This window comes from Maylandia zebra, linkage group LG9 (genome assembly GCF_041146795.1).
Source record: "Maylandia zebra isolate NMK-2024a linkage group LG9, Mzebra_GT3a, whole genome shotgun sequence".
NCBI lineage: Eukaryota > Metazoa > Chordata > Actinopteri > Cichliformes > Cichlidae > Maylandia > Maylandia zebra.
Window position 1 is genome coordinate 8,043,239 of NC_135175.1, and position 14,651 is coordinate 8,057,889.

Genomic DNA, 14,651 nt, shown 5'->3' on the forward strand with positions numbered 1-14,651 from the left:
GTGATGGGCCGTAATAGCTGAGGTATCCTGGATAAATGCCATAGGACTTCTGTGGATTCTGGAGCCCCCCTGTGGTGGGATTTGGCTACTGCATGGACAGGGGCATAACAAATACGATTTCAAATCTAAGTTTTTTTCAGAGCTGCACTTTGAGGGCAGACGACTTCGTCATGGAAAAATAGCGAGATGACAGACACAATTTCCTCTTGTTATAGCAGGAAAGGCGCAGATAACTAACGGTTCTGTTTTATTTGGCAGTACCAGTAAAGACTGTGTAACACAGCAACTTATTGAAGTCAGCCAGTCACTCTGCGTCCGTGATAACATATCACAATGCCCACAATAAAAAACAAACAAACTGTGTATTATGTTTGCACGTATTATAACTGGCAAATCATTCCTAGTCCACTAAATCATTTGCAGACATTAAACAATATGGAAACAAAAAAGAAAAATAATGAAGCAAATACACATTTACTGTAGTGCTCTACATTAATACATTAGAGACCGTTTCATAATAATGTTCCTTTTATTTAACAAACGTGGAATATGATACAGAATAAAGAACTCAATATTACTCCACAGAGCCACCCAGTGGCAAAATATAAAACTACAAGTTTCAGATGCGAGCCTGTCCGGGACGTTACTAGTGCTGTGGTTATGCTGCTATAACTTCTTTCCTGCAAAGCTAAAAAGCCTTTACAAACTAGTAAGTCAAACATTTTCAAATTTCTAGTTGTGACAAAAAACAATGTGAGTGATTCTCCTCACAGTGCGACTGTGGCTTTGATTTTTTGGCTCCATGTTACGTTTGACCTGGAGAAAGAGATTTTTTTTTTTACTGATATTGTAGCTACAGCACTGACTGATTCTTAATAAGTGATAAACTAATAGCCTTTTAAGGAGGTGATTCAATAATGACTTCTGCAGATTTTAATAAGAGCGACTGCACTGGTATAGAATAGAAAAGCTAAACACAAAAGGGATTTTTCATTATCCCCAAAATTAATAATTAAAGACTAATCTTTAGAATTAGTAGATAACATATTCACAAAGAAGCAGCACTTTAAAGCCTTTGGAAAAGAAGACTTTAAAACCCAAAGAAGTACTGCTAAATAAAGTATCCATATCAGACACTTTCTAATTGTGGTGTATATCAAGCTACAATTCTCCATCAATCGTGCCACACAGATAAATGACTGATGATACTCTGTGTGTTAATGACTAATTAATTAATCATTAATTAATGTTGAGCATAGTTTTGCAAGATTATTAGTTTTCAGCAGTCTGAGGAGAGATAAAACAACGATGAAGTTGGGTTTGCATGCTCTAAGCTCTCATGTAGTCAATAGCGTGTGAAGGATATAGCAGCTGAAAGATGTTAGGACTCTAATTTGCTTGCTAACGATGATGAGGGTCCTGCTATGTCTTTCAAGATGTGTGTATAAGCATTCCTCAATGAGCTGCTTACATGCTGTATCTCACGCTCTAAATTGAAACTGACACTGAAACCAGAGATTTTAAAAATCTCTGTGGTGATACTTTCTGTCTCATTTCCTGGCCTGCCAAAATAAGTGGCAAAACGATATGACCCCTGTAAATTTAGAAGAAGAAAAAAATCAGTGAAAATGCAGTTTGAACTAATGATAGACCAGGATCAAAATCCAGCTGAGTGACTGATCCCAGCTCACATCAGCTTCTCATTAGTGGTCACCACCCGCCCTTTACTTTATGCCATCAGTTTCACCACTGTTAACTACTTCAGTAAGGTGGAAACTCACATTAGCAGAGTTCTGATCTGGGATCAGGAGGTTAATTTTCACCTGTCATTGCTCAGTGTCAGGCCAATCGAGCCGGTGAGTTGTTTCTCTTTTATTAAATGCAGAAAAAAAGCAAAACTCCTCAGCAAAGAAAAGTTCATCCTCCTTCGTGTGGAGACGCTTTTTTTTTTTATTGTATCTTTGGAAAGCGGTGGCAATGAGACAGAGACCAGACAAAAAAGTTCTCTTTTAACATCACTGCGTTGCCTTGATAGTGCTTTCACATCACTCTCAAGCAAAAACAACAACAACAAAAAAGATGCTGTTTCAAAGAGCTGCTTGCTTATGAAGCTGCTGGTTTAACCCTTCACAGCAGGGCCGTGGTTTGGATGTCCGACTGGAGCAGAAAAAGAAAGAAAAAAAACATTTCAAAGCCTGAATTACAACTCACAAATTCCCTTTCCAATTTTTTAAGGCCTTTGCTGTTTATTCCTTTCCCCTCCCGCCCTTAACAACAGTAAATTACAGAAGCAGTACTGAAAATAAAAATCTTAATTCCTTGTTATTGTAAAAAAAAAAAAAGAAAGAAAGAAAGAAAATCTGCACAAAAGTCTGAATGACAGTACAAAACGAAGGGTTAATATGCCATGTAAATGTACGGGGGAGGGACATTACTGCTGGGAGGAAAAAAAATCTCTTCTGCCTTTTCAATAATGAAAACATCTCATTATTTTTACATTTCAGAATTATGTCACATAATCTGAAACTATATATATATATGCATGTATATATAAAAAGAACAGAAAAAGAAAACAGTTTTTGATTTTCTTCAGTTTCTTTTCTTTTTTTTGCAAATGAATGCTAGAAACACATAAACCTCTTAAATATATTTGTCAGTGCAACATTATTTCTTTTGAGTCCACGCTACAGTATCCTTTCTCCTTAGCTGCTGCAGCTACAGTGCTCTACAGCTGAAAGCACAGGTGGGGGAGGGGCAGGGGGCGGTGTAAAAGCTGAGGGGAGAGAGGGTCGCCCGGTCCTGAAAAATAAAATGAACAAGCTGAGAACGTGTGTTCACCACGGCACAACATACAAAGCACATCCATGTAAAAAGACTCCACGCCTCCCAGGATTGATTTTTTTTTTGGATTGTTTTGACTGTGGCACAAAACCCCCCCACTGAGTTCAGGGGCCCCAGCAGCCTCGTGGAGGGGGGGGGCACCACCACCCTGGGATTGAAGAGTTCACACCTGGGCGACGTTTCACTTCTTTTAAGCTTAAAAAGAGATAGAAAAAACAAACACGTTGCTGTTCTCTGTGAGTGTCCTGCCATAGGCTACCCCCTTTTTTTGATTTTTTCATGGGGAAGGGTGTGGAGAGGAGGGACTGTGGTCTCACGGTATTTTGTGTTGGCGAGGAACCCCTCCTCCCCCTCCAGCCCTCCAACCGTATGTATAAGGGGGCAACCATCCTTTGGTAAAGCCACGGAGAGAGGCCTGGGAGTCTGATTTAGGTGACGATGCTCAATTCCCACCCCCAACCCCACCTCACCCCCACTCCAACCCACTGTACCAGCGTCCTGTCCTTTTTGACATCAGCTCTGACATCACAACATTATGGCTGCTACACGTGAAACACGTTAAAAACTCTTCACAGCCCCCCAAGAGGAGGAGGTCGGGGCGCTTGAGCTACACTACAGCATGTGGACAATACAAACTGGGCTTTTTTATTTAAAAAATTTTTTTCATCATGAGACACATGTGTCTGGCTAAATTACTGATAGCACCATTCGTCATTTAGTGTGTTAACCCCTCTTTTTTACAGGTTTCTACCACGAGGGGCTCGCAAAACAAAGTGCATTCAAGCTGCATTGTCCAGATAGCACTGCCTGGGTGAACAATCCACAGTGACAAGACAGTAAGGGATTTAGATAAAGCAAAGCAACGAGGATTGGTGTTTGTTTGTTTGTTTTTGCCAAATATTTGATATATTTTACCACCTCCTCTGAAATTGTCACGAGTGTGTTTAAAGTTCTGGAAAACATCACAGTGACCAGTTCAGCTCACAGCAGAGATATGGCGTGGTCATGAGTGATCAGAAGAAGAAGAGTGCTGAGAGTTCATCTCTTTTTTTTGTTTTGTTTTTGTGCGTTTGCTACCTCTCGATTCATTCATCCTTGGGGCTCTTTTTGACAAGTGGATGTTTCGGTGACAGATGGCTTGAATGCACATTGAAATCGCTGGAGCGTCAGCGAGCGGGCGAATCATGCTCAGCTGAGCGACTGAAAATGAAACACTGCACCTTCCACGAAACAGTCCAGGAGATTGTATTTACACACACGCACACGCAAAAACCCATGACAAAAGGGATACTGTAGCTTTTTTTTTCCTTTTACTTTTTACTTTCTTTAAAAAAAGGACAATAAAATATATTAAAACTTATTTACAGTGTGTGTGTTTTTGTTTTGGACAGAAAACAAACAAACAAATACAACAACAAAAAAAACCTGTGATAAACTCTTGTCCTGTTTTGCAGGTATTTCTAAGGTCATGTGCCCCTGTTTCCTGTCATTATAGCTTAAGCCAAGTACAGTAAAAAACACCGATATCAACAGAGGATTCCAACAAAAACGTATTAAAGGCACTGTCAGAACCATACATTGCCATGAATGGGACCCTTACTTTAGAGTGATAGGGGTCAAAGGGGGGGAAAGGGTACATGTCTCACGGCACACTCTGTTTGCCACGCCATGGGGCGAATCTACAGTTTTTACCGGATATGGTTCACTTAGGATGTCAATACGTCTCTTTCTAAAAGGTGAAAACAGCCGTTACCAACTGATGGTAATAATAAAAAGACGTTTCTTTTTTTTTTTCCAGAAAACGATAAATACTTTAAACATCATTAATAAATTGGTCTCAACACCAGCATCCGATTGTAAAAATGAATGAAAATCAAAATAGAAAATTAAAATATCATCTGTACATATTTTTTTTCCTGTATTTTATTTGTACACAGTGTCCCTCCCCCTTTACTGGTAGGCTCTGTTTTTTTTTTTTAACTGCAGCTCCTGAGAAAAGCATGGATCAGTCCAGACCTCCTGTTGGTTCCTGAACCTGTCCCTCGTCCAGAGATTCGAGGGCATCGGCAGCCCGTCTGCTTGCAGACAGGCGGGATTATATGCCTGCAGACAGTCTCGTGCGAGAGCCCGGCCCATCGCACACAGTCACATGAATGCGCTCTGTCCTGAATCACGCCTCCGAGTACGAGCTCTGTACGTTGAGTTTGTCTTTCTTTAGCTTGACGCCGTCCACGAGCTCAAAGTTGTAGTTCTCCAGAGCTGACAAGTTCCTGTCCGACATGCCTCCGTGTGAGCAGGCGCAGTACAAGACCACGCCGCAGATGGCCCCCAGGAAGACCCCGAGGGCAGACATGGCGATGATGGTGATCAGGATGGGGTCAAGCGTCTTTAGCATGCTGCCTTCAGGGATCTGGTTGTTATCCACAAAGTCTGGATATTCTGTGTTTTCCGGAACTAGAGAGGAAGCAAGGAGCAGAAGAGAAAAAGAAAAGTGAGAAAATAAACTATAAAAGGTTAGAATGCACAACAAACCTGATGTGTGAAAGGACTTACTGATTTCATTAATATCCTCCGGCAATATTGGCTCAGTGGGCACGTCGGGATCTTTAAAGAGAAATTCATATTAAAAGCAGAGCTAAATGACAAAATGCAGTCAGAGCTGTGTGCCAAAGTGCTGTTTTAGTTCAAAAACTGAAGGAAGTCACTGAAACTATGCACAAAGCTTCACCTTTACAGTCTGGCAGTGTGATCCCATCGAGAACCTTAATGTCATCCACAGCAATATCTCCCCAGCTCTTTCTCTCCACTAGACTTTCGATCACCACCTTGGCAAAAAAAATAAGTGAGCCTCTAGAGTGACAGCACACACACAAAAAGCACAGGTAAATTAAAAGGTGGGTCAGTTACCTGATAAGGCTTGTTGGTGCGTGGCACGAGGACACGACCTTCCCTCCAGCGGTTGCCTTGGTGGCCGCTGACTGTCCACAGTAGGACATCTGCAGGTCCCTTCTCCGTTTGCTTGCGCTGCTTGATGTGTAGTGTGCCGATGTGTGGCCCAAACATGTGGTACCAGAATGACACACAGAGGTCCGAGTCCGGGGAGCTGACCACGGGGCTGACGAGTCGAGCCACCTCTGTCTCTTGGGGGCTGGTTGCTAAGGTGTAGATGAAATTCCCCGGTTCACCTGTAATGTAAAGCCCTTGTATCAGCAACACAGAGGTAAAATGCCACATGTACTGTGTCAGATGTTGTGAGTCTATCATCTGAGGTACTTACCTGTGTGGTCCATGTTGGGTCCGATGTTGAGGGTAGGTGTGCCGCTGGACTGGATCTGCCACCTAGATCCCGTGTCCTCCGATGTCCAGCTGCAGAAGGACGGATCATTGGCTCGGCCAAAGTCGCAGGCAAACCAGAGAAAAGCTGTGTGAAGAAAGATCAAGATCATGTGTCACAGGAGAAAAAAAACCTTAATCATTCTGCTTATTACAAAAGGAGAAGCTGCCTGTAGCCCTGGGCTCTATCCGAACAATGACCGCAGGGCCTGTCATGGTATAACTACAGGCTACACTTTGGAGCTTCCTTCTCTTATTCTGCTCTGGAACAGACCACTAGAGGGCAGCAGATAACTGTGGGACATAAGCCTACAGTCCTACAGGTGGGGGTGATACAAGCAGCTAACTCATGAAGGAGAAGCAGGAGTCGGACAAAAGGTAAATTACAGTTCTGACATGAGAAAGAGTGTGAACCAATGGCACAGACCTCATGCAGTCCTTGTGTCTTGGCTGTATTTAATGATCTCTTCTAATGAATGCAACAGGGTATGTAAAGAATGCATTAAACGGGAACACTGAGAAGAGTCAAAACCCCCAATGGCAGGGACAGGAAGACAGATGCCTGGACACCGTGCCCAGTTGGGAAAGGAAACATTCATAGCAACCCGCTGCGAACTGACGATTTTAATGAGAGCAGGGACATGGGATTCGAAGACAGCTATGGTAACAGCGCCGGGGCCCCACTCCAACAATGCCATCCCCTGTGGACACACGCCGTGTCGAAGAAGCCTTCATCGAGGCCAGAAAATGTGTGGGAGCTGGGGCTTTAGTGTTTTCCAAATTAGATAAAGAAAGACTTCAAGGAACACTGGGGAAACGAGATGTTTGGGAGGCCAGCCATAGCTTTATTCTCCAACATGAAATGCCTTTAGAGATACCACTCTCTGAATGACAGAATCTATGAGCTAATATTCCCTTAAAAAATGGGAAGGATTTAACTAACTTCTGCAGGCAATGACGCTATTTACCCATTAAACACAAAGGATGGAATTCCCATCACATATCAACCACATTTCAGGGTCCAAGCCACCATTTTCCCCATAGAAACTTCATTCCCAATTAAAACGACTTTGGCTTTTTTTTCCATTATGAGGAGCCTGTGACTCACTTGGCCATTATGTATGTATATATATTTATTTCTCCATGAATGTGAGTGGAAACTATATCCCCTGAGATGCATGGTGCATGACACACACACACATTCACATGGACACACACACACAGCTTATTAACATGCATGGTTTGAGAGTCTTGAGATGAAAAGTCAAATAGATAGGCGTTTACCTGTACTTCATTAGACTCATACAGACATACACACACAAAAATGTGCATAAATGCATACACACATTTGCATCTTAGAGCTACTCTAATAATATCGCTCGTGCCCCAAATCGAAGACAGACCGCAGAGCCAGCTGACTGAGAGAAAGGGGATTGGGTGGAGCCTACGGCCCATTAGCCAAGGTCAGGCTGGGGCACTGCTTCTTGACTGCTGCCTCATCAGCCCGCTGTAGGAGACACTGGCTATGTGTGTCTGTCCATGCATGTGGGCCCCAAAGTGCACCTAACTTCCTCCAGTCATTTGCATCTGGCTTTTACAGGTCTGTGCGCACTCTGTGTGTGTGTCGGTGTCAGCCTGGTGATTAGTGATTATGCTGAGAAGGCAGCAGCAGAGCACCAGTGCTAATCATCGGCTAGCCTTGCATCACGTAGCCTCCCTTTACCCTGTCAGCGGGAGCCTCTCAGGGCCATATCATCAGCTTTAATAACAGACACACATCAGAGGAGAGAGGCTGGCAATCATTATCTCAGGTGTGTCTCTTGATGAATTCATGAAATTAATTCAGAACAAACCATGAGCAGTTAAACATTTGCCCCGCTGTATGTTTCATCGCTCTGATGTGCAAACTTTGAAAGCACTGACCTTAAAAAATATGTATATATGGTATCTTTTGCTCACCTGGGATGGTATCCATTTCAGCAGTAGTGCTCTCTGGCATCATGTTACCACCTGTCACAATACAGAATGTTAGCACAGTTAGCCTAGGTTTGCAATGAGCTAAGTTTCATTTTAAATAAGTACCCATGCTAACTAAACTTGGCGTATCAACGCATGCCTTGTCTCTGGCTTCTTTCTTATGAATGCCTTTTTTCTGGTATTCCTAGCAGGAAGAACTTATACAATACACATGACTGAGACGGTGCCATGCTCATCATTGGAGACTGCTGGTTAATGGGGGGTGCAGGCTGAGATAGTTGACTGGTTAGAAGGAAAAGTAAGCTAGGAGTGAGTAGAGGGGGGGGAGCCAGAGCAAAAAGCAAGTGAGAGATGAAATGATAGAGAACAGATGTGGGTGAATTGATTTCAGGTGCAAATGCAACAATGCTTTCTGGTGAGCGCTCAGAGCTTAAGGTAAGAAGTGGTAGACTGAAGAGGAGGAGGTGGTAGCAACGGGGGCGCAGCAAATTAGAGTTGTGTGGCTGCCAGGACACACGAGGGTGCATGCATGCTTGCCAGTGTGCAGGGTACAGTACATGGAAGACTGGGTTTGGTATCAAAATCTGACTGCGGCAGCGATGCTACAGAAGCTGTGATGGCGCAGAATCGAGGGAGACGATCGAGCGCCAGCCACAGCAAAAGCAAGGGGAAATTAGGGAAGGGAGGGTTTAGGGGAAGGGGCTGGTCGCAGTCTCATGAAGGCGATGTTAGCACCTGTCACGTCGTAGTCATCACCTGTGCCACTGTGGCAGCTCGCCTGGTCGTCATCACACTCGTCAGACGGGGTGGTGCTCGGGATTGCGGTGGTTGGCGGGAGTGTAGGAGCTGGAGAGGGAGAGAGAGGAAACAATACAGGTTAGATTACAGGTTAAACATGGAAAGTGCACTGATTTTAGCTTAAGGGATTTTTCGACTACTTAAAAAAAAAAAGGTTACAGTGTTTTCCTTTGTTTTTAAGGCCAGTATCTATTGAATAGCATCGCATTTCTTTTTGTTAATTGTCTGAAATCCTTCTTTTCAAGCCTACGATTTTAAGCATATAGTTTAAACAAAAACCGAAAAGGAAAGAAAAGAAGAAGAAACAGTGAAATATATTTCTGTAAGCTCGATTGCTGTGCTCACAGTTCCATGCTGAGCGTTAGTGTAGAACTGAGCTATTAGTATCCATCCTTTCATCAAGCTGTGGAGGTGTGGGTGTATAAATAGAGCTGAAGCGAATACATGGTGCGTAAGGCTTTGAAACTAGAAGGTGGAATAACAGGACTTGGGACTGGATATAAGCAGGGCCATTCCAGTCTATCATTATGGCCCTGCTTCACTTGGATGTGGGAAAGGCCCAAAATCCGCTCCATGGTCCAGTGCCACACAGCGGTGTGCCTTTTGGAGATTTCAGACCCAATATTTCTCAGGACTCCTTGAGGGTATCTGCACACTGAGGAACTTCCCCAACAACTACATGTCTTCTAAGGTCTTTTTTATATGCTTTCCCACTTCTGTAGGGCCGCTAATGGTGTGATAGCAAGCTAGCAGCTGACAAAGAAACATCTGCAAACAAAACAAGACTGAGCGTGTGTTTGTTGTGTTGTAAGTGTCAGGATTACAACAGAGTTGTAAAAGCAGGGTATAACTGTGTGGCGCAGACAAAATAGCCATTTGTCAGGACAAGTTTTTACACACACAGAGCTTTGGGGATTTTTTACTTTCTTCTCATCAGTCACTGCTTCACTGTGTGGAGAAGCTCAAGGTGAGAGGAAATGTGGGAGGACAGTTTTGCTTTGACGAGCGAACATTGTGTTGCATTTTCCCCCCGTCACACATAGTCTTAAAAAAGCTTGGACTTCACCGTTGTTCTGTTTTTACATGCTTTGTTTCAACTTTACAGCTCTTCCCTACACAGCTGACATGACATATATTGTTGGATGATTTTAAATTTATATCAGCCAGTATCTGCAACGAAGTATGCTTACATCTAAACTAACCCACATTCATTCATGTCACTGACATCACTTCCTGTGCTTGGAGAGTCCAAACCCTGAAGTAGGAGCACTGGAAACGATTTGCTCATTGCGCATCAGTTTGAAACTGCCAGCTTGTCTCTTGCTGGTATTTCAGGCTCAGGTTGCCTTGGTGACTCTCTGTAAATCAACAGTATTCTTCACTGTCTTTGGTAGTTTCACTTGCTTGAAAGTTTATTGTGGGTCCCGACTACAGCCTCTGGTCTCTGGTCACTATGTCACCACAAATTCCTTCTAGTTTGTATGCAGCTTTGAAACGCTATCAAAGGGTTCCAAGAACTTTTGATAGTCCTTCTTCCTGCACTGTATGGCCGCACAAAAAAGTGTATTTCCTCCAATAGTTATAGGAGCTACAAAACACTTCCTGTAGTCCAAACCTTTCATAAGTGTTTGCACTGTCTGAGGATTAAACTGGCTTCCTCAGTGCAGGCCGAGGAGAAGGAATGAGGAGAGAGGCGACAAAAGGGAGGCGAAGACAGACAGGGGCAAGCATCTTGAAAAATGTGTACAATATCTGTAGTTGTGCGTGAGAGCGATTGAGTGTGTTTGTGCATGTGTGTGAGCCAATGCTCTTGCTCGCTCTCTCTGCTAGATGAAATATGAGGCAGATCAGCTCCTGTCAGATTCAGGGTGGGGAAGGTCAGGGATGGGGTCAGCGCTGCGTCAGGGGAGCCTCTCATAGAAATGAGGATTTCGGCCTCCTGCTACGACTTGCTACACACATACACACACAAACACATTTGTACACACTAGGAGATGCACCTGCCTGTGCACTCACCCGACTGTGTACAGTTTACTGTAACCACATGTTTGGCAAGGTGATTGCGGTTGGTCTGTGTGCATAAATCTGTGCGAGTTTGTGTGTATTTGGCATTAACAGCGAAAACAAGCATTATCATCTGACTAAAGCTCCCGGTGGGAGTCCATGAGGCTTACAAGAGAATGGGCCTCCCTGAAATCCAATATGCAAATCCACTTAGGGCTAGGATGCTCCGTGTGCTTATATTGCTGAGCGTTTTTTGTGCTACATCAGCTTTGAGAGAGGCAGATAAAGAGCTGGAAAAAAAATAATGGTAATTTTAAAGATAGCAAAGTGGGCGCAGTCCTTTGAAAGAAGAAAGACGTGCCGAGGTTGGGAAGAGTGCGATGAGGGCCAGGATGCAATAATCCTAGTGGGCCAGGTGGGCTTTCATTTGATCCCCTGTAGAAGTGGCTAGCTATTGGGGGCAGCTTTGATGTTACAGGGAGACAAGACAACTATCCCTTGTAAGGATAAAGAGCAGGAGCTGGACAGCTGTGGGCTCGACATAGGGCGCGCTCATGCACGTCTTTAAATAAACAGGACTGTGGCAAAGACATGACGCGCTAGCTCCTCACAGCCATGCCATTAGCTAGGATGATAGACTGCTCACCTGCGTGTGAGTCAACACACGTCAGATGTGAACATGTAGTCTGAGAGGTCTAGGTGTGCCCACTAAGGTTATCATCACGGGGAGAAAATGAAACACAATCGAAGACAGTCTTGGCGTCAACTACGGGAGTGAAAATGTCATTTTCGTGACTAAAAACATCACTATAGCTGAAAATGTCAACTGCTCGAAGAAAGGTTTCACTCTGGGGGAGTAACTTTGCCACCACTGGTAAACACATAATTGTTGCTGGTGGAGAAATGAGCACCACGGGTGGAAATGTCACCAGCGTCAATAGAAATACTTCTCTATTTCTTTTATAGTTTTGTGCATCAAAACAGAAAGGAGCATTTTAGACAGAGGACACACAATGCAATCGATTTTATTGAAAGTCCTACATGTTTTTGAGCTTTACCTTCAATCTCGCAGCCCAGCAGCTCCAGCCGCAGGCCCATCCCAGCAGGAGTGGCCCTCTCTGGGTAAATCCTGACAAAACGGGTCAGCAGAGGCTCCACGGTCCTCAGTTCAGGAGTGTCATAATTGCTGTTGCCTTCAAATATCTGGCAGGGAAAAGGGCAAGAGTGATAAAGATTAGTATTGACTGCTACAGCCCCCCAAATGCAGGTACCCTACAGCAAAATTACTCCTACGTTCTGAAAATGGATACAGAGGGTTGGTTGTTTTGGGTAGGTGGACAGATGAAAAGTAAAATAAATAAATAAGCTGACCAGATGTGTAATCTTGCTGATATCCAAAGCACAGACTAGGTGAGTGACACAGGAGTCCAGTGGCAAAGACAGCATGACTCACACCTCTGACAAGGGTAACTTTCTGCTCCTTTAACTCTTTCTCCGGTCCTCCATGTGGGAAGGTATAAACGAAGGAAAAGAGGAGGCAGTGTGGGAGAAGCAAGCCAAGAAAGAGAGAGAGGAATGACGGAAGCGGATTAATGGGTTTGATCACGTGAAGACGCCTGGTGAGCCTTAGATGCTGGGAAACTCTTAGGCAAGAGGAGAAAGGACACTAACTAGGACAGCCGGGATATGGATCCTCCTCACTACCTTCATAAATCAACCATCAGCCCATCTGGATCAGATTTATGCCCTGTCAGGGACACTTGTAATTGGGGACGAGCTGTTGCAGCTCTTCTCGGAGGTGTGTGTGCCTGCATCCGCGAGTATGCACACACTTACATACTTTGTGTGTAAGTGTGTGCATGCATCGAGCAAAGTGTTGGCAAGTATGCCTTCAGCGCAAGGCAGTGCCACTGGGAGATAAATCTCTGGTCACTTCTCGACTGTTGCCCGTTCTTTCCTCTCTCATCCCTCTGACTCCCTTTCACCCCTCCTTCCTCTCTGGAGAGGTTTCACTATCCATTGAAAGGGTTGAACGGTGTGTGTGTGTGTCATGCAGAATACAAAGCAGGAGGGGAGAACAGGGGGAAGGACTCTGAGAGACTCAAGATGCTTATCCTAATGTGATTCAAAGCACTCCTAAAATTGACTCACAATGACTGTTCAATGACTCACAACTGCCCGGCGCGTAGTCGGGTGAAAATTGACTAAATGCGTCATAATCACAATCGATGCTCTGACGTGTCTAAGAGACATTTTTAGAAGTTGGTATTCAAATCATTTTCCACAGTGCTGAAGGTAAAACCTCTGTTAAATCAAAACGTCAATTCCAATCCTTGCTCTTGAAAAAAAAAATCCTGGGTGCATGAATTGAAAAATGATACAAGAGAGCTTTGATTAAGACTAATCTTCTGATTTGATAGCAGAACTGAACACATACCCAAGTATTGTTGGGCACTGTGCAAGGTAAGAGAGAAAAACCCACCTTCGGCCTGTTTCCACTGGTGTCGAGCACCATCCTCCAGTCCGAGCCATTGTTGCTGTAGCCCAGGCGGAACTTCTTCATGAACACCTTGTTTTCTCGGTGCTTCCCTCCCTGGATGATCAAGCCCCTCACTAGCTTCTCCTCGCCGAGATCCACCTGCAGCCACTCGTTAGTGAAGGGCTGTGGCTGGGGCAGCAGGGTCCATCCTGTCCTACTTGTTAGCAAGCGAGCATTCTCTGGTACCCAGCTCCGGTCTGTATGGGAGGACGCGGTGATCTGGTTGTCATTAATCAAGCCTGATACCATGCCCAGCATGCCTGAACACGGGTACTCTGAAAGGCAAATGGGAAAGCAAAAGGTGCTTAGCTTTTTGACACAAACAAAAGAAAACCTAGAGAGCGGATAGATGGAAAAATAAAACATGCGATCTGCATCCAAAGGCTTGAGGTTCAGCATCAGGCTTGCCACGGCTCTGCTTCAGTGAATTTGAGTTCATACAGGGGCATCGTCATGGATAGTCAAAGTCAAAGTGAGGACAACTATTCCCCAAACTCGTTGTGATGTTACTGTGATCTCTGCCTCTATTCTCTTTCTCTGTGTCTCTCTGCCTGCAGATCTCATGCATACTAATTCTTCTGCCTGAAGCGGTTGTCTCCAGGCAGCCAATTAAAACCCTCCTCTCTGTTGGTGTTTCCATCTCCTGCATTCTGGGAGCAGTTTTTCTTTTCATCTCTCTGCCCCTCCCTCTATAGACTCATATACACACAAAAACACATTCTCTTTGTGTTTTATCTGCTGCTGCTGCTGCACTCGTCTACCTTCTGCTCCGCAGCTGTTAACATCTGTGGGGCTGCATCTTTGAACACCTTGTTGTTTCCTGTCCAAAGTTCCAAACTTTTTTCTCCTCTTTCATTGTATTATTTTTTTTATTCTACCTCTGTGATCATCTCTAGCTAAACGTTTTGTATATTTTATGATCTTTGATTCCATCTCCAGTTTGTTTAAAAGAGAGAAAGCTGGTTTTTTTCATTTTCTTTTCTCAAGCCTTGTTTCCAGTGACATCCCCTTGTATAATGAAGTCGAAGGGCACCAATTCGTCGCTACTGCTTGTAGAACCATCTGAATGCTTTAACCTTAAACTTTTTTTTGTCCATTTTCATGTTTTTGCCTTGATATTACACGAAAGGTGGCCAGATATAATTCCAATGAAAACTTA

The 14,651-nt window shown here is 44.0% G+C and overlaps 1 protein-coding gene across 3 annotated transcripts in view; it reads right to left on the reverse strand.

The window, feature by feature from the left end:
• Positions 1-2,533: 2,533 nt before the first annotated feature.
• The window catches only part of nrp1a (neuropilin 1a), a 63,231-nt gene continuing 51,113 nt past the window's right edge, over positions 2,534-14,651 (reverse strand). For 2 of the 3 annotated variants that reach the window (XM_014410779.3, XM_076887952.1), the window contains 9 exons: positions 13,436-13,767; positions 12,012-12,156; positions 8,887-8,997; positions 8,134-8,184; positions 6,119-6,262; positions 5,749-6,026; positions 5,570-5,666; positions 5,395-5,445; positions 2,534-5,295 (listed from right to left, as the gene is read on the reverse strand). In XM_014410779.3, coding sequence (XP_014266265.1) covers positions 5,012-5,295; positions 5,395-5,445; positions 5,570-5,666; positions 5,749-6,026; positions 6,119-6,262; positions 8,134-8,184; positions 8,887-8,997; positions 12,012-12,156; positions 13,436-13,767 — 1,493 coding nt within the window. In that variant the 3' untranslated portion in view covers positions 2,534-5,011. The remainder of the gene's footprint in view (positions 5,296-5,394; positions 5,446-5,569; positions 5,667-5,748; positions 6,027-6,118; positions 6,263-8,133; positions 8,185-8,886; positions 8,998-12,011; positions 12,157-13,435; positions 13,768-14,651) is intronic. The other variant, XM_024803694.2, reaches the window with a different exon arrangement.